This window comes from Athene noctua, chromosome 5 (assembly GCF_965140245.1).
Source record: "Athene noctua chromosome 5, bAthNoc1.hap1.1, whole genome shotgun sequence".
Lineage (NCBI taxonomy): Eukaryota > Metazoa > Chordata > Aves > Strigiformes > Strigidae > Athene > Athene noctua.
The window spans coordinates 22,618,919-22,645,288 of record NC_134041.1 but is presented as its reverse complement, the minus strand read 5'-3'; the positions used below and the strand labels follow the sequence as shown (position 1 = coordinate 22,645,288).

Sequence of the window (26,370 nt, the reverse complement as noted above, 5' to 3'; positions counted from 1 at the left end):
TAGTCTCTTCAATCTAAAGGTCATGTCTTGATTTTTTGTTAAAGGAGGCCCTAAGGCTGGACTAACCTCTCAAGCAGATAGTTCCGGTGCAATGAAGCAGAACTGTTCTGCGCATTCACAGACCAGACAGCACAAGCATACCTGACATTTAACACACCCCACTTTCTCAGACAGCATGCCCACACAGTAGCTGTGGCACTACTATCATAGATTCTCATAAATATGCATCACATAAGGTTGTGAGGCAAAAGTACATACCTTGTTTAGTGATGGTTGACCATATTCTGAAATACATGTGTTTGAATTTAAATTCAGATGATACATGTTTTTCTAATTCTTACAGGTTGTGTATATGTTAGTACTTTAATTCAAAACATCAGAGCCTTTTTGAGCTGAATGTTGCAATCACCCCCATTTACCAATCCTTTGGTTCAAATCATGGAGCTCTCTTGGAGCTCATGAACAGCATTCTTTTCACATGAAACTAAATTGGAAGAGAAATTCCAGAGGCACTTATAATACCTGCCAGCTAATATGAGTTCAGTGCCAGACTGGAATTATCATGAACATAATTGTGTCCATAAATAGACAGAATATGGGTGTCAGTAGCGCAGTACTGACTGCTTCGTTTTATAAATCCATTCCCACTGAGGCCTTACCTCCTTCTAAGGTAAACATAGTCATAGAAAGAATCACTTGGGAAGCCCAGAATTTTTTGCGTATTGTTTTCCCAATCTTTGAGAAATAGATGTAGTTTTAGCAGGAATCATGAGCAGAGTGGAAAAAGAGTTTGAAGGGTAAACATCTTTTTAAAATATACTTTGAGTTCACTGTAGTGCAGACAGGCCACTTGAGGCAAAACCAGCACCAAGATGCCCTGAGAGTATTCCAGAAGTCCTCAGTGGGATTTTTTTTCTATTTCATCTTTAATTACTAACTTGTTATCTTCAAAGTGGTTTTCAGTGAAAAAAGATGTATAGGTGCCCTTAATACTGGGTTTCTGTGCATCTGCAAGGAGCACAATTAAAGCACAATAGCTTGCTTTTTTTCACAGTAGCTCATGGCAGACCATGAGCATCAAATAGTCCTAAAATATTTTCCCATCTATTTTTAGCCAACAGAGGGTACACACAGAAGTGTAATTATAATGGAGTCTTCATTTGCCATTTATAATAGGAAGAGAACTCTTGCCACTGGATGGTTTTCCTCCAATTCCCTGCCAATACCAATTGCTTCTAACTAGCATATATAGTCAATTATAAGCTTTATTTGGCAGTACATACATCTGCAAGCATACCAAACAAATGACTGCTCCAAATACTGTGCATGTCAATTACTGTGCTTAAAGGGATTTGGACAAAAGAAAGAGATGCATGAGTGCACTCCAGAGCAAGGCTTTTTCCTGGTTTTGTTGTTGTTGTTGTTGTTGGGGGTTTTTTTGTGGTTTTTTTTTTGGTTTTGTGGGGGTTTTTTTAACAGTTCTTTTTTTATCTGCTATCTTTGTCTTCTGTTTGTTTTCTTCCCTTCTCATACTACTGTGTGGAATGCTGAATGCTGATGAGAGAAAGCTCTTTGGAATGTCAAGCAGTCATTTTTCATTAGCTCATTTAGGAATAGGATGCTTAAATTGGACTTAGAATAAGCCAGCTGTAGTTATCAGTACTGAGGTTTCTAGAGTTATCTTCCTCTATCTTATAACATTTTTCAGTTATAGGGATCCTCACTTGTTGAACATTTTGTTAAGCATCAGTAAAAAGTATTGCTATTACATATAATGTATACAATAGCTATAATTATATATCTCTTCACAGAAAATGGGATAAAACAAGGTTACTAATGAGTTTATAGTCTGTATAAAAGAAATGCAAGACAGAACATGAAACTTCATTCTGTAGAAAAGTTTTAAACCCCCCCACAAATTAATAAAAAGATTCCAGGATGTGAGTGCCACTGCAAGACCACAGGTTAACAAGGAGTTTAGTAATATAAGGGGATTGTTTCATAGTGGGGCAGAGTGATAAAAAAAAAATAATAAACGTAGAAAGAGAGAAGACTTAAGTTGCCTAGAATGCTTTTCTGAGTTGTGACTATAATTGTGTTCTACTTTGATCAGAAGCCATTATCACAGAGATATGGGAAGATCCTTGAAAACAGGTGTACTTAATGTTCATAACTCATGTAAAATTTAAGTATAACAAATAAAAATGATGCAAATATAAGCATGAAAAGTTGGCTGAATAAAAAGACATACTAGAAATTATGGCCACTGTTAGTGTCTGCTGTCTTCTGATATAGAAAAGTTCTATGCGTTATTTGGAATTTTTTCCTCTCTATTCTTGCATCCTAGTGATGAGATGACCTTAAAATCGTTTAGCTTATGGAAGCTGACAAGATCAGAGACCATGGTAGTATGGCTTCAGGGTAGTGAATTTTTCTTGTTGAATTCACTGAAGTCTTAGGAACTAAAATAACAGAAACAAGACTGAAACTTAGGCATCCACCCAGACTTAAAAAAAACCCCTCAACACCTGGAAGGATAAAGTCATCTATGATTCCTGCACAAATACTTTTCTTGAACATTCATGCCAAATTAGACCTTACTGAGATAATTTGCAAAAATATTTTGATCAACCATTCAGCAGTCTCTTCAGTTTTATCTGGAGGAAAAATCACATTATTATGGAATTAGTACCAGTTATGCTAACAGGGTCAGTCCAAGAAAATTATGTCATGAATAAAAGCAAAAAATTGGGCCGTCATAGGTGAAAGCATCATAAAATTCCAATGTTCCATGAGCCAGCAAATTGCTTAAACATGGAAAAAAACCTGACTATTCAGAGCCTCAGGCTATAATACCTATTACTTATCCATTCCATGATGTGGATCAGCTGGAAAAGTGAAATTATCGATAACATTAAAGCATTACAATCTTGTAGGTATCAAACTGAAAAGCTGGGGAAATATTACTGTACAGCAAACAAACCTTTAACAGTGCTCTATTGATGGAAAAATTGTAAATTATTTAAAAGACAGAAAACAAAGATGATGCAGAAGTGTGAAAATACAGAAATTTAGAGAAATATGACAGCTCTCTTTCCTTCTCAGTGAGCCCACAGATTTCAACGTTAGCTGTGTTGCTATTAGTGAAATAGTTTTTCCCATTAGACTTGTAAGCACAAGACTAGCTTATATGTGGAATATAGTGGAAGAGAATTCTCCACTGTCTTTGTTCCTATGCTGCCTTATGATGTACAGCATGTCGAATCTTCAGGAAGTATCAGGTCTGGCAAAGCTGGATTTACTGCCAGAGTTCTCAGCCAGCGATGGTGCAAAAAAAGCACAAAGAAGTTCCACCATTCTGCATGCTCTGCCTATACGCAGGAGAGCATTATGCTTCTGTCTCCCTGCACATGCTGAGTTGTGTGGACAGACAGGAGGAAGCAGTTAAATGGCAGTTAACCTCTGTATCAGGACACAGGAAGTTTTCTCCTGTGCTATGATGAATCCATTTCACAAATAGAGAATACCTGGTCAGAATCTGCCTGTGTGATCAAGGAGATATTAGGAATTCAAGTGTTAAGTGTCTTTTGCTCCCTTTCATTTTCTTGCTGTGATGTGCCTCCAAACAAGTATCCATTTTGTTGCTTATGAGTTACAGAGAATTTTGGTTATAGATCACTCTTTGGAAATTAACCCAGCTTACAGAAAGGATTTAAAATCAGTACTCCACATTGTGGCTTTTGACTAAATGATAAACAAATATGGACAGACCAAAATTTAACATTTTCATTCTGAAATTCCATTTATTTGAGTAGAAGTTCTAATCTATACTGTTATCTGTTCCCTTCTATCATTTTAGGAAGGTTTTTCAGTACTAGAACACCTTGTTTCTATTCCTTCCCCTTCTGAACTACTTAAAAGTGTATGCCATTTGTATTCTTAGAAAGTGCAATAAATAAGACAGGGAAAAATTTGTCCACCTTAGGTACCTCTTTGTTTTTAGAGCACTGCAAATTTTTACATACTTAGCCATTCTCTCAATTTTGTCTAGTTAGTTCAATCAAGCAGAAACCATAAAGGTACAGCTCAGGTTATGAAAGGTTATGGAGCTTGGCTCTGTGGTAGATTGGCATATTTAAAAGAAAGGTTGGCTTTTTATGAAACAGCCATAAGCCCTACACTGTACTGATGGGGAAGGTAGAAACTAATTTTCAGTTATGGATGATTTGGTAGTTTCCAATAGGAAAGAAAACCCACTTATTTAGGCAATTAAAGGAATACAGTAATGGCAATGATACGACTCATTTAAAAGTGAGGCTTGTTGACATTAGAGTAAAAATTATTCCTCTCTATTCCTCTCGCTATTATTCTCTGTAAAAATATATTCTAGCATACACAATTCCAGTGTTTTTTCCACAAAGAGCACCTGTCTTTTTCCCTTTAATTTGCAGTATTAGATTTTTAACTTTTTCTGTGCTTATCTAAAGACATGTAATGACAAATCAAATTAGTCATTATACTTCAATAAATTTTTACACAGGGGAATTGAAATGCAGAAACGTACTGATCATCACAGCAATGTATGGTAAAATCTTGACAAATTTTAGGTTGTGGTGTGGGTTAGTTCTGTATTTTAAGATGATGAATTTCATCAAAGTAGTATGTTAATGTATATAGGAAACACAGAGGGATAAAAGTTCTTGAGAATAGGCTGAAGCACTATCCTATTATGATTAACAAATACAGGAAGGGGTATTTATGAAAAAAATAAAAGAAAATTAGTATTGAATAAGAACTATTGAGTATGAACTTCAGGTTAGTTCTTTCAGACTTTTTCTTTACTTGCATTTGTGCTGAATGTGTACCCTTTTACCAGCTGGAACCTCACTGAATAATGTGGGTCATGAAAACCATCAACAGTTATCAGGGTTATATCAGAATCCTCTTATACTTTTTAATTGTTTTCCAGGGTTCACCAGGGGAACGTGGAGCAGCAGGCACTGCTGGCCCTATTGGTCTACCAGGTCGTCCTGGACCTCAGGGTCCACCAGGCCCTGCAGGGGAGAAGGGTGCTCCCGTAAGTAATCACAGTCACATAAAACTATCACAGCACAGACTTTTCATTCCAGAATATTACTTTTTCCCACTCTTGAATTTGCCTGTTAAACATATCCTCAGAACACCTAACATACTCCTTTTATATTTACAGTTAAGTAAATAGTAAAACATTTATTGTCACGCCCTCTAACACCCAAGAAAGGTTAAACCTGTTATTATCGCAGCAGGGAATTAATATAATAAAAAAGTTTGTGAAATTGGTCTTTCATTAAAACTTTGTACCCAGACACTGCATTAGAGCACAAGTGTATTTGTCATCACCTTCCACTATTACTTACTATAATTTTCTGATACATTCTCTTCCCTTTATAGTTTTCTTTCTGTTGATTTATTTTGTTTGGTTGGGTTTTTTAAAAATTTATATTGGTAATGTGACTCCGTGTACTGAAATCTTCGTTAGTCTCCTGTGATAATGTGGATCACTTCTTTTTCTTCAAAACCAGGGTGAAAAAGGTCCTCAAGGTCCAGCTGGACGTGATGGAGTACAGGGTCCTGTAGGACTTCCTGGTCCTGCTGGTCCTAGTGGCTCTCCTGGAGAAGATGGTGACAAGGTGAATCCTTATAATTGGTATTAGTGCATCTGTAAGAAGGTCTGTCAGTAGAGTTCTCTGGTTGTAGCTTCCTCACAATAAATATAGCAACAAAGCAACTCTTACACTTGCATCCCCCAAACTCCCTCCACCCACTGCAAAAAAAATTAAAAACCTTTCTATATTTAGATATCTGAGGGACAGATGCCATGGGGCATTGGGATTTGTGTTCAAGAACAAGTAGACTAACATTTATTGTGGCAAAGAAACAAGGATGAAAATGTTGCAAAATTAATCAAGGCAGATAATGTCAAAATTTATTTTTGCCTATTTTAGAAACTTGGTTTGTTGAATGAGTAAGATAAAATGTTCTCAGTAATGTATAGTGATCTGGAACCAGTCTTAGTAGGCTGAGAGTGTCAAAATACTGTGTTCACAGTAGAAATATTCTGTTGAATTCTGGCAGAAATTAGGACACAGCACCCTTCAGGATCATCTTGCATGTTTGCTTGATCTAGCACTGTTCTGTTAGTTAGCATAGGGTAAAGGTAAAGACTTTGAAGTTCGTTTTTACGATGCATTACTTATCCTACAGAGAGTATTTTCTGTGATTTAATTGTCTTTTATTACTGTATAAGGAAAACATTTTTTCCTGACATGGTTTCCTGGTGATTTGAATAATTTTGAAGTTTTGAAATATTGTACTCTATAGTGAGAAGCGGTTGTTCAGTCACATACAGTTAGATGAGTCTCTAAATCAAGGGGCTTTCATTATAAGTTCATATGGAAGGTGACATGAGGAACACAATTTCCTTTATTTAGAGCTCAGTTGCTCTATACTTCAAAGCCAGGTCTTGTTGCCCTTCACAATTTAGCAATCAATATCTGGATTAATATGACATACTATTGATCGATGCAGAATTGCCCCCTTTAGGCCTTCACACTTGAAGCAGCAGCATAAAACACAGAATAATAATATCAAAGGGGACACTTAAAGATACTGTGATATTGACTTCAGCTAAGTGTGAAGGAGACCATTTTAAACAAGAAGTTTAACTTTTAACTTTCAATTACAGGGTGAAATTGGTGAACCAGGTCAGAAAGGTAGCAAAGGCGACAAGGGAGAAAACGTGAGTAGCAAAATCCTTTCTTTGTCCATTACGTTCTTCATAAATAAAAAGTATTTATGCAGGTAGCCTTGCTACATCAGTGAACAGAAACAAAGACATACTTCAAAATAATATTGAGTTTTAAGGTAACACTAGAGGTTTCTACTTACAGAGCCATGCATATATTTAGTATTGCTTATATTCCTTGAATTTACAGAACATTCCTAAGCACACTTTCTATATCATTTTAATTCATCCAATCTACATCTGAACTGGGAGAGACCAAGAACATACATACATTCTCTTGCTGTGTTTAAGTTAACTTCACTGACTGGATTGTGTGAACAAACCCAGCTTTAGCTTCTTAGACATAATGATGAAGAATATGAAGACTTGGTAGAGAAGCATGCTAATATAGTTTTAAAATTTTTAAAGAATCTAATTCTTGAGAGCAGCATTTCAGAACAGCAAAGACTTCAGATGAAATGGTGAATATGAGTTTTCAAATATTATCACTGGGTCTATTAGTAAATTTAGGACTAATCAGGCTTCTACTGATTTAATTTGAAATGTTTTTGTCTTCAAAATTATTTCTAAAGATCAAGCACTTCCTTTTTTGATTGGGGCCAGAAATATAAAAATAAGCTTTTTCTGTAAAATTTGAAGCTAGAAAGAATAAAACTAGCATTTTTTTTTTCTGTTCAATTTTGGTATCTTTCCCAAAAGTTCACAAAAAGTTTGTTTTTGCTTCTGTTCAATTTCAAGATAAACTGGCATTTTATCTGAATAATTTCCCTTAAGAAAAAATGGAGAAGTAATTGCAGAAAGACTTTTAAAATTATTATATTTCACCAATACTCACTTCAGCATCAATATTCAATTCATCAAAGCCTAGAACTCAACACAGGAGTATTTATAACTAAGCATATTTGCTATCTTGAAAACACTGTGCTTATTATGATTAACAACTTATAGAGCATCATAAAAGCAGATTGCTTCTAAAAATTACTCCAAATTTATGGCTTACACATAATCAGATGATGTTTTATAGGAGGATACATAAAATTTGAACAAATCACAGTTTTATGACAATTTCATAGAAAAAGTGTGGTGACAATATGTGCAAAAAAATGACAAGGGTTTGTTTTGTTTTTAAAGATAAGCTTGTGCTTTTCACTTATTTATGTGAGAAAGACTTCTGCAGTTTCCAGTGCAGAAAACACATAATTTTCACAATCTTATTAGATCAAATCACAGCTACTATAATAAACAACTTGTAATGCCCTGTTAACACAAAGAATGCAATATTACACATATGGATGAGAGAGGGCTTCTATTACAAACCCCAGTTTTCAAAGAAACATACATGCAGCCAAGTTGTAAACAAATCCTGCTTCAGACTAAAATTATTCCTGCATAATCTGAGTTGAATGCTATGGTTAACATGGTAAAATTAATTTATCAAATTAAAACATTCTTAAAAGTCCATTTCAAAACTACGGACTTGTTCCTAGTTGACTGAAAATCAAACCTAATGTATTTGCTGTTGTAAAGCAGCTGTGAGATACATAGAGATATATGCAGCTCCTCTTTGTCCAACTGAAGAGGTTCTTAACAGTGCAGGTGCTGCGTACACAGAAAAATCTGGTATTTAAAGGAAAGGGCAGAGGAAGCATATGAAGCAGGTCATGGTCCAGTTCCACTTTAGGCTTTGCATGTGATCACATGCATATCTTCCTGTTTTCCCCTTTGACATGCCTCTTCATTAGACATGCTTCTGCATCAGAGCAATTCAGAAAAAACACATGCTGCACTTTTCTATTATTTCAGATCATTTTAGCATAGCTAGTTATGCTGAGCATCAGACTGTGACCACAGTTCCCATAGTGAGTACTAATGTATCTGGGCATGTTCCAGCAGACCTGCTGTACAAATAAGGTGTCTGCAGCATAATCATTTGAGAATGTGCCCTGTACTTTCAGTCTCAAGGTTTAAGGCATTTGGGAATATACTGTTTTCCTTGAAATACCTTGAAACTCCTTTAGTGTTCAGGCCTGCTTAGTTGAAGTGAATGTTACCCCATTTGAAGTCATGTGTATTGAATCCTATTCGCCCTCAATTGCAGTTATTCAACCCTGACAATTTCGGAATGTGTTCATTTCAAATCTGCTTTCCTTTCACCATGCTGACAGATGTATATTGGGGCAGGGAGGAAAGGCCTTGTTGGTCACCTCTGATAGATTCTGAAGAGGAAGTAAGTACCTACTTCTGAAATCACAGGACATAAAGAATAGATATTCACAATACCTAGACACCCACAGAAGCTGTCGTGGGCATTTAGAGGCTAATCACAGCAAGGACCCTGAGCAAAGAAGAATTGATCCCTCTTTCCTGTGTAAGAAGAGCCAGAAACATCTTCAATGTCCCATTGAAACTAGCAAAGATTTATGTTTGGGAGTTTAACTATTCTGTGCCTAATAAAAAATACTATGTTGCCATATCCTAGCTAGGAACAGCACAATTTTATTGTTGATGTACATCCTCTCTTGAGCCTCAAACCCGTCATGGCTACCACAGCTGCTTGTATTAACTGAAGATTCTCTCCCAGTGATTCTGACCAGTCTCTCTCCCTTTGCCCTTCAGAGCAATGGAAAAAATTGTCTGGCCATGTGTCCAAATAACTTCACATTAATTAATTGCAAAGTACCTTCCAACATTACTTTATATCAAAATGAGTATTTAAAATGTGTAAATCTTGTTCTGGGCCCTGCAAAATGAAGGAGCAGGTAGAAGCACCCTGCAGGTTGTAAAGCAGTCTGTTCCATTATGTTTTTTTTTTAAATTTGTGGTTGCTAGTTCCCTTTCTCATGGTAACCCCCAGTCAACAGGAGCATTCCTAGGAGTCCCTTCTTTTAGAGATTTCACCATAGATGCTAAAAAGTTTTGCTTCATCTATTACCATCAGTATGTGAGGAAAATAAAATTATAAGAGAAGAAACACATAACTTGACACTTCAAACTCCCTACAAATAAGATACTCTAAAATATACATAGAACCCAAATAAATAAATAGACTATAAGAATTTAGAAGTCCCTTTTCCTAATGTCCCTATAAAGGGAAGAATAATCTAATTTTAGCCCTAGCAAGGTCTTTAAACCCAAGCATTATTCTGCACTAAATTAGAATTTCCAGCCTAGAAACTGCAGACAACTTCCCTGCCATCTGAAATAGCAGACTAGAATTCAGCTATTGCCAGGTGTAAGGTTTTGTGCTTTCTTAGCTTCACTCTTTATCAGTCTAGTCTCTCTAGCTAGTGCAAAAACCAGATTCAACCTACAACATAATTTTAACCCCATCATAAACCTGTATCTTTCATTCCCATACTCTGTTAGGTATCTTCATTACACCACATCTGCATAACTGACTTTCAAATTACATGCATTATAATTTAGGAAGTTGTTATTCTGTAAGGAGACTGAGAGACTTAATATCAAAGAGAATGTGACTTCCAGTGTGCAACAAGGACTTTGACTTTTTCATGTGTCCTGTAGGACAAAATAAACTTTGTGCTGTTGCATAAATCATTTGCAATTTCATAAAAACTAATCCAAGTAATAAGCATTCCATTTAAAGATAAATTGTTGGATGATGCTTAAAAGGTTGAGTTTTTCTGCACAGATCTCATGGCAAGGTCTGATATTTTGAATAATGAAAAAAAATGTTTTTCATTTTGATTCATGTTTGCATGGGAATCTATTCTAAATATTCTGAAACATTACAAATGTGCTTTCAATAAATGCAGGTATTAAGTCTATTATAGATGTTAAAATCTGAGTTTTTGAGAGATAAATGATTGTACTGAATGGAAAAGACTTGTGAATAATGCTGCATTCTCTGTGGAGAAATGTAGAAATGCTTAATAGACCCTGATCATGCAAATAGGGTTGTCTCTATATTTACTTTTCATCTCAATCCATATGCCATAATCACTAACTTTTCCTACTGGATGTTTGTTTGCTTGTTGCAGGGTCCTCCAGGTCCACCAGGTCTCCAGGGTCCTGTTGGTGCCCCTGGTATAGCTGTAAGTAGCTTATTCAGAGCAAACCCCAATCTTGCCATAACTCCTCTGATACTTAAAATTTCTTTGAACCTCATGCTCCTTATTCAGGAACATATTTCAAACAACTATTGACAGTTCTGTCATTGTCCCTTTACATGCAGTTGTTTATTTTAAACAAGCTTGCATAGGTGTTAGTTTATTGCATATTTACAGCTGGGCAATAATTTGAAGGAATTATTAAAAATGAAATAGTGTAAATAGTGAATGAGACCCATCCTTTCAGTACACTTATTTGATGATTTGTAAGACAGTCAGTGGTAAAATCAGCTCGGTACCAGATGCATTTAAAAGGGTAACCACCTTTTGAAAGAGTTCAACCTTATACCGGGTGGATTGATTTTTATTTTCATCTAGAAGGCTTTGAATTCTTCTACCATGAAGATTGGTAAAACTATATGCTACTCATTTACTAATATGTAGATATTCAACATCTAGAATGTTCATGCAGATATGAAAGAGAAGAGGGATTCATGGAAGATTTTTGAGGCCTGCAGTATTATTTGACCTACATTAAATGAGGGCATATGCTGGTCTTCTATTTATTTAACAGATTTCATTCAATCAAGGCATACACGCATTTCAAAAAACATCAGGAGTGATTCTGAACCCTCTTGTAGTTGTTTTCCAGTCATTGTCATGCAGCTTTTTCTATTATTATCAGATCTGTGATATTTTTGGGTTTTTTCCATTTCCAAATAGGGAGGTGATGGGGAGCCAGGCCCAAGAGGTCAGCAAGGGATGTTTGGGCAAAAAGGTGATGAAGGTCCTCGAGGCTTCCCCGGCCCTCCAGGCCCTATTGGCTTACAGGTAAGTTCCTTTATTATTTTGCCGCCCACCTGTAAGAACCCTGATTTCTGTGTCAGAGACTTCATGAGTATTGTCTTTATTAAATAAATGATAGCATCAGTTAATAAGGACTGAAATATCCCATATTCATAGAGTTCATGCATAAATACCAGATTTAATGCTGAAGGAGATTGGTAAAATGCTTTGAAACAGAACTCCTGGCTACCATAGACTTTAGAATTTAATTCAGTAATTCAGTCATTTATAGAGTCCAATGATTTCTGTTTCAACAAGAGCACTTCTTTTTATTGGAGATACACATTTTAAAGAAAAGATTCAACCTGGAGGCTTATTTAAAATGTTCTAATCATTTACTATATTTCAGAATATGTTTTGGCAACATGGTGTGTTTCTGGGTGATACCATCACAGACACTACTTGTGTTCTAAAAGATTAGTAGAACTCCATGATGCTTATACACTGCTGCCATCACTGGCAGTTTCCTATGGTGTCGTGTTTCTTCCTCTTAAAAATGTTACATTATGAGTCAAAAAATACAAAGCAAGTATACCGTAAAATGTAGGCTTCTCACTGCTGCATCCAGAAGATTATGGTCAAAAAATCCTGCCTTTTCAAAAATTTATTTTGCTCAAATAAAACAAAGAAGATGATGTTTAGGACCTTCGTTTCATTTCAATGTAATTAACGTTAGAGCACAGAGCACTTTGAAAGTATTCCTAATCCATGCATTAAACTGTAATATGAATCACATATATTCTCTTTTAAAAAATGGAAAATTATAGCAACAGTATTTGAATATATTAAACAATATGTCTCCTTTCTATCCACCACACATAAACTGACTCATCTCTCTCACTAAGCCAAACTTTAACATGTACCTATAATTTTTTTAATTCCATTACATAACACAGTTAAGAAAAATTACAATGAAGTTTATAAAATATTGCAAACCTTCATAGAAGTTAAGCAGTTCATCTCTGCACCAACATGTCTTGTGTAGATTCATAATGCCTTTGAAACTGGAAAATCTTTATTTTCAGAAATCATAACTCAAAAAATTATTCCTGAATTTTATTATAAATTTTTTACTATTTTAAAGAGTGAAATAAAATTATCCTTTTTATTCTTCTCAGATCTACAATACTGTTTCAATTGAAGTTCTTCAGTGAAGTCCACCTTAACGTTTTAAGTTTAATGAGCACTGAGCTTCATAAATATAAAAATCAAATAGTTTGGACTTATGTAAATGAAATATTTCAAATGAGGAATTTAATTTCTCTAATTAAGATTTTAATTTGAATATGTTAGTCCATGGACTGAGATCCCATATTGGCTAATAGTATTGGAAGTACCATTGAGAAATCAGAAGTTTCTTTTATTCAGTAATGCACTTCTCATGGTTATTATGAACTTTTGGGGAATAACAATTCTCTGTGTCATATATTACATTCAGTGGTAACTATATCATACTTCAGTTAAATTCTAGTGATATTTCTTACACTGGACATTAAGTAAAAAGTATTTTTGTCCATAAAAGTGAATATTGGTAAATTTGAAAATGTATTATTTTGTTAATTTTCTTGTTATTTAATTTTGATAGTATTTTTAAAAATAAGGAAGTTTCTAACAAAAGGAGTTGAAAGCAAAGAAAATCTCAAAAACTCTATGGGCCTATCTAGTTTATCTTATAATCAATTCATAGCAATTTTACTTAAATTTTGAAATATTAAATGACAAAACACCTCAATTACTTCTTGCCAAAAGGAACTGAAAGCACTCCCAAAACACCATGTCCAATAACGCATGAACTATTGATTCAGTGAAATCAATGAGATATTGTCAGTCTTGAAATAGGGGTGCACCAAATGGCTTTTGAAAATATCAAGTAAATGTCTAATTGCCTTCACAGTTTTATAAATACCTCCTCTGCAAGCAGTTGAATAAGCTGTTTAGGTTACCATGACCATGATTCATGGATAAGGCATTCAGCTTTTTAAGCTAAATGTCTTTTTATGTTCATGGGGTAGAACTGAGTGGACTGTTGGTAACTGGAAGATCTAGTTTATTTGAGGTGGAATTCTTCTTTCGGAATATCAGCTTTCTAAAGACTAATCATCCAGTCCAAACCTAGTTTTCTCCTCTAATCACTCTTTAGAACATTTAGATACAAAATTGTTATTTAAAACATTATACTTTTCACAGTGAAGGAGAGTTAAAGCCGATTCAAATTTCATTTGTTGAATTATTACCACATTACAAAAAATAAACATGAAGAGAGTTAGAAAGTAATAAAACTACCTGTTGCTATAACCCTAGCATTACTACCCAGCATGTACTATAATCAATACGTGTTATTGAAGATAGTATTATCAGCTATGGACTTTCATTTTAATAGAACACAGTCTAGTATTTTTTAAAATAAGCAAGGATTATACAGAAAAGCCACTGTGTCATCACATGAGCCACTGCTGGCTGATTATCTAATAGTAAACAGGCTTTCACAACAACCATAGTGCACTGACAGGTCAGCCAAGTTTTCATGGTAGTAGACAACAGAAACACACGTAATTTTTAGAGAAGGTATATCTCTGAATTTTGAGAAGTACTTCTATTGTTCAGATTGTTTCAAAATAAGAGGGCGTCTGAGGAATGGATATAGTGTTGGCTAAGGTTATATTTGATACTTTTTTATACAGCTTTGTAGCAAAGATGGCAAATTGTGTTTTACAATCTGGTTAGCTATAGTTTGATAACATACTTTGAAAGTAGCAGAACCCAGGAGGTGGAACTGATAGTGCTTCTAGCTGTGGTAACATTTTACTAGGTATCAGTATTAGCATCAGCTACAGTTTCTTTCTCTTGGTGTTTGTTACTAGTCAAATTTGAAAACTTTTCTTCTAAGGATATGTTTGTATAACCCAATGCAATGCCTCTCAGCTGGATTTATCACCACTACTGGACACCTTATTAAAGCAGTTATACAGCTTCCAGTACTCAGGTAGCTTAGACATCTTTGCATACCACTTCATTGTGCTGCACTGATTATGTTTTCTTTACAAATATATGTATCATAGCATAAATCAATATGGATAATATAGCATAAATCAATATAAATAGTCAGGATAACGATGGCACTGTTTTTAAAATCAGCCACCCTAGCATTTCTGTGTCCCTTTTTTTTTTTTCCAAAATTTTCTGCTTCTGGTTTAGGCATATAGGGCTATCTATACATTTGAGGTAATATAAAAAACTCCTTTTCCTTTTTTCTTCATGTCAATGCAAATAGGTTTCGCTTTCTTCCCCCCCCTCCCCCCCCCCCCCCCAGGTTCCCAAGTTTCACATGTAGATCTGATTAATATTGTTTCATATTGATCTATAATTCATCATTCCAGGTACCTTACTAATAGTTTTCTTATCTCTTTCATGTGTCTTAGGGTCTGCCTGGCCCACCAGGTGAAAAGGGTGAAAATGGTGACGTAGGACCAATGGTAAGGCTTCTTCCCCACTGGTCACACTGGAGGACATAAATATCATGTGTATTACTGTCTTTTCTCTGTAGCTCACAAATTGAGAAGCTACTGCTGGATTTGGTGCCTGAGTATGAAACATTTTGTGTAACATAAACTGTCTCTGGGATTTACTTTGCTTTCCTATATCTATCTCCTCATCTTTAATATCAAGGTTTAACTTAAGAAAATACTCAGAAGAGTAGATAGCAAAGCAGGTGCTGAGACAGGACAGTGGCATGCAGGTTCAGGAAAGAAAGAGAAAAAGGAGAGACCACTGCACCAGAGTTTGGAGCTGCTTTTCTGAAATTCAGGGCATTGTACCTTAGCTTCAGTAATTGCAGGCCAGAAGATGGTAAACACTATTTGGCTATGTTTACTCTGTTTCTCTGCGTGATCTTGAGACTACATTTTCCAACTGTTCATATTATTGACAGAATGCCTTCTGGGCTGGTCCTGAAATGCAAGCTATCTGTTCATTTGCCTCTAACACCCTATGCCAAGCCTGGATGCTTTATTATTGCCCATCTGTAGGCACCATGGTGCAGTACTGTCATATGGCTGTTACCAGGCATATAACGTACTCCAGGGTCTTTGCAACAGTGGAATGGGTATGCAGGTAACCTTCAGGGAAAATACAATGCAGGAAACCAATCCTCAGGAGTCCAAGCATCAGATCACTTCCAGCTCAGTTACTGTATAACATAGCCTGGATCCCCTGTCACCTTGTGAACTCATGCAATGGGCAACAATCTGGCCCTGCTGTTTCTGTAGCACCGAGAAGATTAAAAGTTCTCTACAGATTGTGTATATTGCTTTTCATTGGCCAAAAAAAGCGCCCCACTGGACTTACTCTTTACGATTGTAACTCTATCAAATTGTCTCTTTGATACAGGGTCCACCTGGCCCTCCAGGTCCAAGAGGTCCCCAGGGTCCTAATGGAGCTGATGTAAGAATTAACCTATTTTTTCCTCTCAGTAATTCAGTAACAAGCACCATATTTGGGATAACTAGCATCTTTTATCATTGTAGGGTCCTCAAGGTCCCCCAGGCTCGGTTGGCTCTGTTGGAGGTGTTGGTGAAAAGGTGAGTGTTGATAATAGTATCCTAGAAGGAAAAAACATTAGAATAGGAATATGAATATGCGTGTTGATTTTTCTCAGCTGTATAGTTATATTACAGTTCCCAAATATCCTTCATTGACCTAGTAGTTGTTAATAGTGATCTAGCTATACTTCTAATAGCTGACTTACCACGGTTGGTCTTTTTATTTCACATTTTACATCACAAAAATATTTAAAAGTCATAAGAAAGAGCTTCAGAGCAGAAAAGGTAGTGTTCAGGTGAAGTATTAAAATAAGGTTATGGTTATGATGTAACTAAGAATATCATATAGCCATCAATCTGGAACATTAAGAATACAAGCTGTTATGTAACGTATCAGTGGTAAATGTATCTGTGAGGTGAAGCAGATCTGAAGCATCAGTATGTATCTGTTCCTCATACAGATAGATACAATTCCAATAAAGTAAAAGGTTCAAGGATGATTTGTGCTAGTTGAAAATCTAACTCAAGACCAATGCTATATGACATTCATTAAAATTATTTTCATTGCTATTTTCAGTTCTCTATTCAGAAAATTTCCTACCAGTATATGGGGTGTTGGTTTGGGTTATTTTTAAATTTCATATCTTACACAAAGAACATGTTGGATATATCTTTTTCTTAAAGAAAATGTGTTGTATGCAACAGACATAATGGATTTTTTTTGTGTGATTTACTTGAATCACCAGTCTAAACTATTATAAAATGCTGAGAAGAGACAAAAGTCCAAGTTAGATGACCTCAGCCATATCATGTGTGTAAGCCTAAAAGCATTTTGCTGTAATGTTACAGATTTAATACGAATTTTTTCTTTAACTTTGGATTTGGAAAGAAGATTTTGAAAGGAGCATAAGGTGAAGGAAACAGAATATAAATCTATTCCAGGCCACTGTATAAATAACATTGAGAAACTTTGCAGATTGCTCTTGATTTATTTAAATATTTGCCACATAATATCATATGTATCCAGTGAAACACTGATGTCAATGAATCCTATAAAAGACATTCCTAGGAATATCAGTAGTGGTAGTTTTTCAGAAAGCTCACTGTATTAATAACTTCTCAGAATATGAAGCAAGTTTTCCACTTTTTTTCCTGTCCCATCAGATAATTAAATGTACAGGTACCTCTTCCCACAAATTCCTCATACACCATTACTGAACTTCAGCACTTCATAAATCTTAACTTCTGCTCCCTTTCATTTATCCACATACTCTCTTTGACACAGTGTACCAGTATTGTACCTTTAGGTACAAATCCATCAGAACTATGAATTCATAGATAATGACTCAAGTACCAGGTCAATCAAAATTACTTGTATTTGTCACAATCCTCTTCTTGATCAGTGCCCAAAAACATGTCACTCCGTTTCACAAAGTTTTTAGGTATTCTTTCTTTTCACAAGATAAGGAAGTTACCATTATTTTCACAGGATCATTTCTATGACCAATTAAAAAAAAAAAAAAAAAAAAAAGAAACCTGCAGTTCATCCTACAGTATCTCAAAAGCTTCTTGCTCCTCTGTCATAACAAAAGATCTTTCTTATGATGCTCTTCAATATTGTTGACATCTACCCTAAAATTTTGGTTATGTGTCTGTTTTTTTCACTAAAATGCCTTTTCTTTAAATAACCCTTCACTTATATTAGGGCATGTCAAAAGGAGTCACCAACATCTTATCAGTATGACCAAACTCTTATTTTAATAGAATCTTCAGATATTTCATTATTTTTTTCTACATGCCCATCAAATAAATCACTTAGCAGTGCTCTGAGATGCGGTGAAGATAGTACTAGAATAATGGAATATAATGTATGGCTTGATGGACAAATATCCTACTTTATCTTCCTTCTTTGTGTGTTGAGATCAAAGGGTACTGATCCCAAGCAGATGAAAATACTATCTTTATACTGGTTTTTTTTTTCATGGTAGCACTGTCATCTCTTAAGGTGACAGTGCTTCATTGCATTCCCTGTTTCTCAGGATGTGGCTCTGAGCATCAACACACCTCTTGGTAGCAGTGGCATTCTTGTGTCTTCAATCTTTTTAAAGTTAGTATAAATTGTGTTAAGACATACAAAACATGATGCCCTCCTGCTTGACTGCATTTTTAACAAAGATATTCCCTCTAATCTCCCAAGTTTGTGACATTGTTCCTCCAGCCTATTTTAAAGAGAGCTGCAGGACTTGTTTTTCTCTCTGGGAAGAGAAGCAAACACATGTCTGAATGTAAGAGTTGGTAGAGATGGAAAAAAAAAATATGGGAAAAAGAGAATCTGTGTGTCAGCTGAATTCAGGAAAAAAAAGGGCACTGTGGGAAGAAAAATTCTTCCTGTGACACTAGGGTACCGAGAAAAATGTTTATTATGAGAACACTGTATCCAGGGTAGCACCCATTATATTCATTGCTTTGAAAAGAAACCACCTCATATAATATTGTGGCGCACTGAAGTCAATAGGAATTTTGTCATTGGTTTCAATCACCTCTTCGATTTTTGCTGTTTCATGATCAAATTATATTCCAATTGTTTTGTAAAAGCATTGACTTGTATTGAACTCCTTACACCTTTGTTTCTCCCTGTAACTCTTCTATGTGATTTAGAATCCCTATTTGTGATAATCAGCCCACCAAATTTAATTCAAGAACATGAAATTCAGACTGTTTATCACTGGTTGTCATTTTTATTTCCTCTTGCTTATTTCCCATATTCTCTGCATTCACACAGAGAAGCTTCCAAGTATATTATTTTGGAAGTTTCTTACTTTTCTCCTCCTCAAGTTTTCTTACATGCCAGGTTTTTTCCTAGTTAGGATACTCTCCTTAACTTCAGTTCCATTTAATGAGTTTTGGAAGCTTAGAAATCACAGAGTTGTTTTGTCAGGAGGAGTTTAAGCAATAGGAGGACAGTTCACACTTTTAAACAAAACATGCTATTTCTCTTCTCCTTTTCTCCTCACGTTTTGTTTTTTTTTGTTGGTTTTTTTTCCAATTATTTTCTTATTATCAGCATGCTTTGGCCTCCGCATCCCTTTCAGAAAGACATATCATACTACAGGAAATGCAACGCAGTGCGGATTGTAGAGTGTGGAAAAACATTCCGCATCCTCCCTGTCACTGTTGGGGAGTGAAATAGATTTGCTCACTTTCATATTTGAATGGTTAGATAGGAGATATTTTGTCATTAATACTGGAGTTTCAATGCCCCCTTATCTTCTGGCAAATTATAAACTATTTTTGTCACACATAGTGCCATGTATTTTTAACTAGCTTGTTGTTTCCTCTGCTGTACACACAAAGGCCTAAACATTCAAAGACATTGGCAGTACAAATGTGCATGTAGCCTTGTGTTATTAATGCCCGTAGGCTCCATAGAGCAGTCTAGAATTCTTTACACTCAGATGGAACCACTTAAATCCAGCTTCCACCCAGAGTTTATTCTCTTCATTGTGTTTATAATTAAGAAAAGGCAGAAAACCAAAATGTACCAACACATGCTTATCTCTAATTTGATATCAAAAGCCTGACATGAAGATATTCAAAATACACAGTAAATTGCTCAGCTCTTCTCAAAACTGGGCCTTAGATGTTTTTACACTACATAAGAATTTACAATGGAGAGAAAAAATGGAAGAAGTAACATTAACCTCACACTTCCATAAAGCCTAATAAAATAAATTTGCCTTCTAATTTAGGTTAATCTGTGATAACTGCACTGAGTACTGTGCCAGCCTACCCTTTTTCCCTTCCACAGCATGTGTTAAACTGGCAGTCAATGAGTAATGCAAAATGAACATCCACAGAACCTAAGCATTCTTTCTGTAGCCTCTCAGAGTTTAGATCTGTTTTACTGTATGAAAAAGTCTGATGTTAGAAAACCACTACACATCTGGGTTTATACTCCTTACTATTATATCTTTCTAAAATATTTTTTTTATAGTACACTAATAAGGAGTCCAACACAGTAAACAAGTGAAATCAATAGTTTACATGCTTAATCAGTCATTGATTTATACTGCAGATGGAAGTGAGAGAACAAAATCAATGGAGTATTCTGGCCCTGAGTTTAAAAACATGTATGATGTTTGCACAGACATATTTATGTGTGCGTATCATTTTTCCACACACCTGTGTGCAGACAGTTGCTAAGGTATTTAATCAAGATGTGTCTATGATAGTTTATGCTACCTGAATATATATCCTAACAAATTACTTTTAATAATTTTACATGACTCACTGACTGTGACCTCTTCTCATGCTTCTCCACCTCTCCAACATGCCCTCCCAGAAAATACAGCACCACTTTAGATTTTATGTCTTGATTAAATTTAGCTCTCCATAGAGCCACAATATATAACACAGTCACATATGCATACCTATGTGAAAAGGGATTGTCTAGATTCTAGTCACATTTTTTCTCTTTCTTTTTTTCCTGTTTTGTAAAGATGGCAAAAAGGAGCACAAGTGTAACTGAATCCTTTTCACAACCCAGTCAGCTGCAAAGCTGCCTCTCATTCTTACAAAATAAGAATTTATTTGTCCCAGAATTTAACCAAAAGGTGGCAGCCTTCCATCCACTATCTCTGTCGCTGTGCTTAGTATGAACAGTTCTCTAGAACTGATCATAATAAGGAAAACAAAGGACTTTTAAAGTCCTGTCCTTAGCCTGATAGAAATCATTCTACTTGCTTAATCCAAAGAGGTTTTCAGAATTAAACATATCCATGAAAATATATGACACTTTGTAGGTTTGGAATGTCTGTCTTTGCTAGTTGAAATTCTGTCGGAGGGCTTTGTCTAAGAGAGACCACACTAACCATTAAAAGATCTGACCTGATAACAAAAGATGAAAAAAATTCCAGAGGTGGAATAAATTTATCATTAGATCATAAAATCTATTTCCTGAAAGAACAATCTGAGATATTTCCCATGGAGAAGGTGCATCAGATTCTGAATTAATACCATCCTTACCAAAAATGCAAAGAAAGACAAGGGCAAACAGTAACCTACAGATTGCAGTTTCTCATAGCTATAAAAATGCACTCTGTAAACACGTATCAACTACAATCGTCTCTATCAAAACATTGTTTAACTCCCTTAACAGCTGTCTAAAGCCAGTCAACCTTTCATAGTACCTAATATTTGGAATATAAAAATCAGTGTCAGCAAAAACAAGGACTGCATACAGGGAAGAGTCACATTTTTTAATAGAGCAATGATTTAGAAGTATTAACGTGAGATGAAACTTTAACTGGTCTCATCTTTCACATATGCCCTTTAAGGGGAACATACTGACATTTTCTAGCCCTTCCAATTTTGCTGTCTTCCACGCTGCTGCTTATTGGGGAGTTACTATGCACAGAGCTCATATAGGCTGCCTGCATCTGCCAGTTTCAACATGCATCCAGGGATCTCTGAGATCCCAGGAGCACAGTGTTCCCCAATTGGCCCAAAAAATAGGTAAAAATGTCAGAGAAAGCCCATCTTTTTTTTCTCTTGTTGCATGATATCATAAAATGAAGATGTGTTTGTCAGTGAGAAGGGTAAAGAGTGGATTACAAATCAAATGTGAATCATCATAAATTACAATATTATTTGGCAGAAAGGCAGAAAAAGAACTTTTTCTCGGAGAAGCTTAGAAGGGGATTATACTGGCACAAGTTCTTCTCAGGCAAAACTTGGCATAATTAGCGCTCTTCTGTCACTCCGCTAGTCCTGCAATGAGAACACCTGTTCAAAAGGTCTATATTATGGACTCTGTTAGACATAATATATCTACTAACTTGAATAACATCAATTTATTTGCTAATTCCAGATCTCATTTTCTGTTGCTAATTTGATAGATTAGTAGGCATGAATGAAAAAAAAAAATACTAATGATGCTGCAGATTCAGTAAACCCCATGCAAAGGATAAGGAAATGGAGATTATGAATTTTCCTAGAAAACATCCTGAATGCTTACTGACGTGAAGTATCCACTAGAATTTTTTTTTTTTAAATAATGAATGCTGTATCACAGAAGCAAATGAATGTTAAGTACTAAAAAGGATCATAAATTTTTAAGATTACTGCAAATTTAAGTACATCTAATAAAACATACCACAGTTTCTAAAGGCAAATTCAGCCCTTTAAAGTGCCCTTCTAAAGGACATTTTAATGTTGCTCCTAAAATTGTGGTTATCTGTTAACTATCCTATTCTGGACTTTAGTTGGCTACTCAGATCTTCTTCCATTCATCTAATGTAGTATTTACATTGGGCCAGATTCTGATTCCAGTGAGGTCATTGTGCTGCCATTAGCTTCTATGAAAAGAAGTCCAGTATTTACACTGTAAGATTTGTTTAAAATTCATATTTTTTGATTTATACTTTTATACTGTCAACCTAGAAATGACAGATATGCATGTTGTATTAATAGAAATGGCACACAATGAAGAGGGGCGTTCAGGTCGTAGAGGATATGAAGGATACCTGAATTTATTCCAAATCTGGGTTTGAGTTCAGTAGAGGGGATTGGATGAGATGCATTTTCAGCACTGAAGTACTCTTGTTTATAGGCATAATTATTGACAAGGTACATTTGGTTTGGAAAAAGAATATATATGTCAGGAAAAAAAAATTCCCTTTAGCAGTTACATTGAGAAATCCTTTGGAATAAAAATATACAGTTCTTACCTCAGCACTCCATGACAATCACAAAGCAGATTCTGTTATCCTTGCACAGATTTGTGTGTCTGTGATGCTAATAGCTAAATATTCTACTAACAGAGTAGTTTTCTATACAGGTTTATTTATCAGACCACTGAGCTAGAAAATAATCAGTCATAAAACTTTAAAATGAACAATTGCAATGACAGTCTTTGAGTTAATACTGTGTATTAGTTCAAAAAGAGAATGAATTAACTTAAACATTAACTTAATGGTGTATAATCTTTGACTTGCATAGATTTTCTTCATATGGTGTTGTCCTCAAATCCATTTGCTTCACTAAACAATTTCCATCACCAGTAAATACACCACCTTTGTGGCCTGTGGTGAAAGTTTTACTAAATGTTATGCTATTATTTTATCCTTATTGTTTTCTTCATATAATTTTTTATTCTAACAGTAGCTATAGCAATAATATCTTCACTCCATTGACATTCATATCTAATTAGTATTCTCTTATTTATAGAAACTTGCTGCTAGGCAAAATGTATCTTCTAGAGAAATAAATTTACACAGTCAATATACTTATTTCGTTTTATTTGGACTAGAAAGAAAGATGACAAACAGGAAATTTGCAATATATGGGATAATAAAGAGGAAGATCTTCCAAAGCCCAAGGGGAAGATTAGTCTCCCTGACTCACTAAAAGCTATATTCTCTCTAAAATTTCAGATTCCATTTCTGCAAAACCATATGTAACTCAACCCCCTTTAGGTAGACCCAATAAAAGACAGTTCTGGTCAGCTGTTCATGTGAATAAGCATGAGAAGAATATGTAACAACAGAAGTAAATACATAGAAATAATCTCCCTAATGACTCATCAAATTATCCTCACACATTTACAGGGTGAGCCTGGAGAAGCTGGTAACCCTGGACCTCCTGGAGAATCTGGAACATCTGTGAGTATTTTGGTTTTGTCTTATTATTAAGCTTTATTATGGTAAACTAAGGTATCTGGTAGTGCTTACTTTAGAAAGCATTTAATCAGGTTGTTTGTGTACTTGTGTATGTTTTCTTTAATTTTTCAATGAAGAAACTTCTACCTTTAAAATGCAATTTGTTTCTATATATTTATAGCCACATCTTCTACTAAGAGGTAGAGAACAAAAAGACTTCCTAAAAGAGTATCTGTTTTTTCTCCCCAAAGTATTAACTTTGACATGCATGTTTTTCTCTCTAAAGACAGTTCATTGACGCAAACTGGGTGCAGATGTTGGCACTTGACCTGAGATTCACAGGTTTTCCCAGTCTGAGGCTGAGGTCCTAATTTTTCATTCACATGTCAGCATTTATTGAGGAGTAACATTGCCCAGGTCTGAAAAAGTTTTACCATTGTAATCAGTTTTTAGCCATTCAATTTCCAGATGAAATTTTTGTGTTCATATATTTTATACAGGGTCCAAAAGGTGAAAGGGGAGAAAAAGGTGAGGCTGGTCCACCTGGAGCAGCTGGACCACCAGGTGCTAAAGGACCTCCAGGTGATGATGGGCCTAAGGGTAACCCAGTAAGTGGCCTTAATAATTTTAACACAAGTCAGTGTGAAGCATTGCTGAAGTTGTGCTACATATAGAACTGTACATAACTTTCTACATTTGAACTAAATTCATTGTATGCTTCATAAAATATTTGTGATAATTGCTACCTTCTTTTCAACGGATGATACATTCCTTGTTTTTTTCCTGATTAATCTAGGGTCCAGTTGGTTTTCCTGGAGATCCTGGTCCCCCTGGGGAACCTGGTCCAGCTGTAAGTATACTTTATCAACAGTTTTATGTCCTAGTCTTGCTTTGCACTAAATTCTAGTTAACCCTGCCTCTTCCTTGTCTAGGGATGAAGTCTTGCCTGTAAGATCTCTTGCTTTAATATTCATATATTTCTTAGGACTTAAAAAAAGTTTAGAAATCTTTACAGTTTTGAAAACTAGCAATCTTAGGAAACTGCTTTGTAGAAAAATAGTGCTTTTATGATTATTTATTAAACTAAGTTACTTAATTTAGCTGAATTTTGTATTTTGCTTATTTCCTCATGAATTCTGTAGGGTCAGGATGGTGTTGGTGGAGAGAAAGGTGAAGATGGTGATCCTGGTCAACCCGTGAGTTGTTTCTGTCATTTTATTTCAGCTGTATGTTCTCTCCTATGCTAAGAAAGTATATTTTACTGAACCAGTGGTTTCTATACATTCATTCTCTTAAAAATATTTTCTAAGTGGATGCTTCTTTTATGATGCTAAAAAATATCTTATTTATTGCCTTGCAGAGGTAGAACTGTCCAAGTTATAGTAACAGTCAGAAACAAGAGCTCAATTTCTGTTAGTATTAGGAACAAATGATGTGTTAAGGATTTGTGCTGGAGCTGCTGAGGAGCACTAAAAATAGAGCAACTCTTAGCATAAGAAAGGAATGCTGCAGCCAAATAAGCTTTGTTAGTGTACATGATGAAATGAAGCAAAATCTTGATGCTTTTTAGTTAAGTATCTGAGCAATACCCATATTAAGCATCAAGGTTCTTATATTTCTGTAGATCCCCTCACTAAAACGTCCTTTTTTTTTTCTTTTTTTTTTTTTTTTTTTTTAATTGCAAAAAGATAGGTTTTCCATTTTGGAACTCTGGAAGTTCTGATTATCAGGGAATTATCCAATACAGTACAGTTTGGAAATAAAAACTCCTACTACATTGAACATGTGGTTGGAAATAAGTTATAAACTAGGGTTTACCTGCAAACTTCACGGAACTAGTATCTCTTATTTAACAGTAAGTACTCAGTGTTGCGTTCCTGAAGAAAAGGTTATCAAATTGTTCAGAAATCAAAAAAAATTTTAAGAGTATCACAGTTTACTAAGATGGAGTAGCCAAATGGCTATCAGTGGACAAAAGTTTTTTCAAGAGAAGGCAGCTAACTCAGAGACGGTGGTGAAAAATTTTAGCAAAAGTAATGATTTCAGCACCTGAGAAAGCAAGAAACTTCTTGATGGAGTTAGGCAGTAGGCTAAGACTGTATGTTACTTCTGTGCAGCCGCTATCTGGTCAGAAATGTTTTGTTGCAAACAGGAAGAGAAAAAAAAGAATCACTGCACTTTGTACAGTAACAAAAGCTGTTACAAATTTCAAAAGACCACCCTAAGAAAGTATTTGTTGAATAAGCAAGTATACTTCTCTGTGGGTACTTACAGTACTTACATTCTGCCCATCGAAAGGGGCCACATATTGCAGGCATTTGTTGCATTGACTAAAGATAACTTTATCCTTTGTTACTACTGAGCTTATCACTTTTCACTGCAGGGTCCACCAGGTCCTTCGGGTGAAGCTGGCCCACCTGGTCCACCTGGAAAAAGAGTAAGTACTTTCTCATTTTTCTCTTTCTGAGACACTA

The 26,370-nt window shown here is 35.3% G+C and overlaps 1 protein-coding gene across 5 annotated transcripts in view; it reads left to right on the top strand.

Moving 5' to 3' along the window:
• The window catches only part of COL11A1 (collagen type XI alpha 1 chain), a 169,484-nt gene that overhangs the window by 114,079 nt on the left and 29,035 nt on the right, over positions 1-26,370 (top strand). For all 5 annotated transcript variants that reach the window (XM_074906694.1, XM_074906695.1, XM_074906693.1 and 2 more), the window contains 13 exons: positions 4,970-5,077; positions 5,562-5,669; positions 6,725-6,778; positions 10,786-10,839; positions 11,578-11,685; positions 15,120-15,173; positions 16,087-16,140; positions 16,224-16,277; positions 23,846-23,899; positions 24,397-24,504; positions 24,693-24,746; positions 25,039-25,092; positions 26,280-26,333. In XM_074906694.1, coding sequence (XP_074762795.1) covers positions 4,970-5,077; positions 5,562-5,669; positions 6,725-6,778; positions 10,786-10,839; positions 11,578-11,685; positions 15,120-15,173; positions 16,087-16,140; positions 16,224-16,277; positions 23,846-23,899; positions 24,397-24,504; positions 24,693-24,746; positions 25,039-25,092; positions 26,280-26,333 — 918 coding nt within the window. The remainder of the gene's footprint in view (positions 1-4,969; positions 5,078-5,561; positions 5,670-6,724; positions 6,779-10,785; positions 10,840-11,577; positions 11,686-15,119; positions 15,174-16,086; positions 16,141-16,223; positions 16,278-23,845; positions 23,900-24,396; positions 24,505-24,692; positions 24,747-25,038; positions 25,093-26,279; positions 26,334-26,370) is intronic.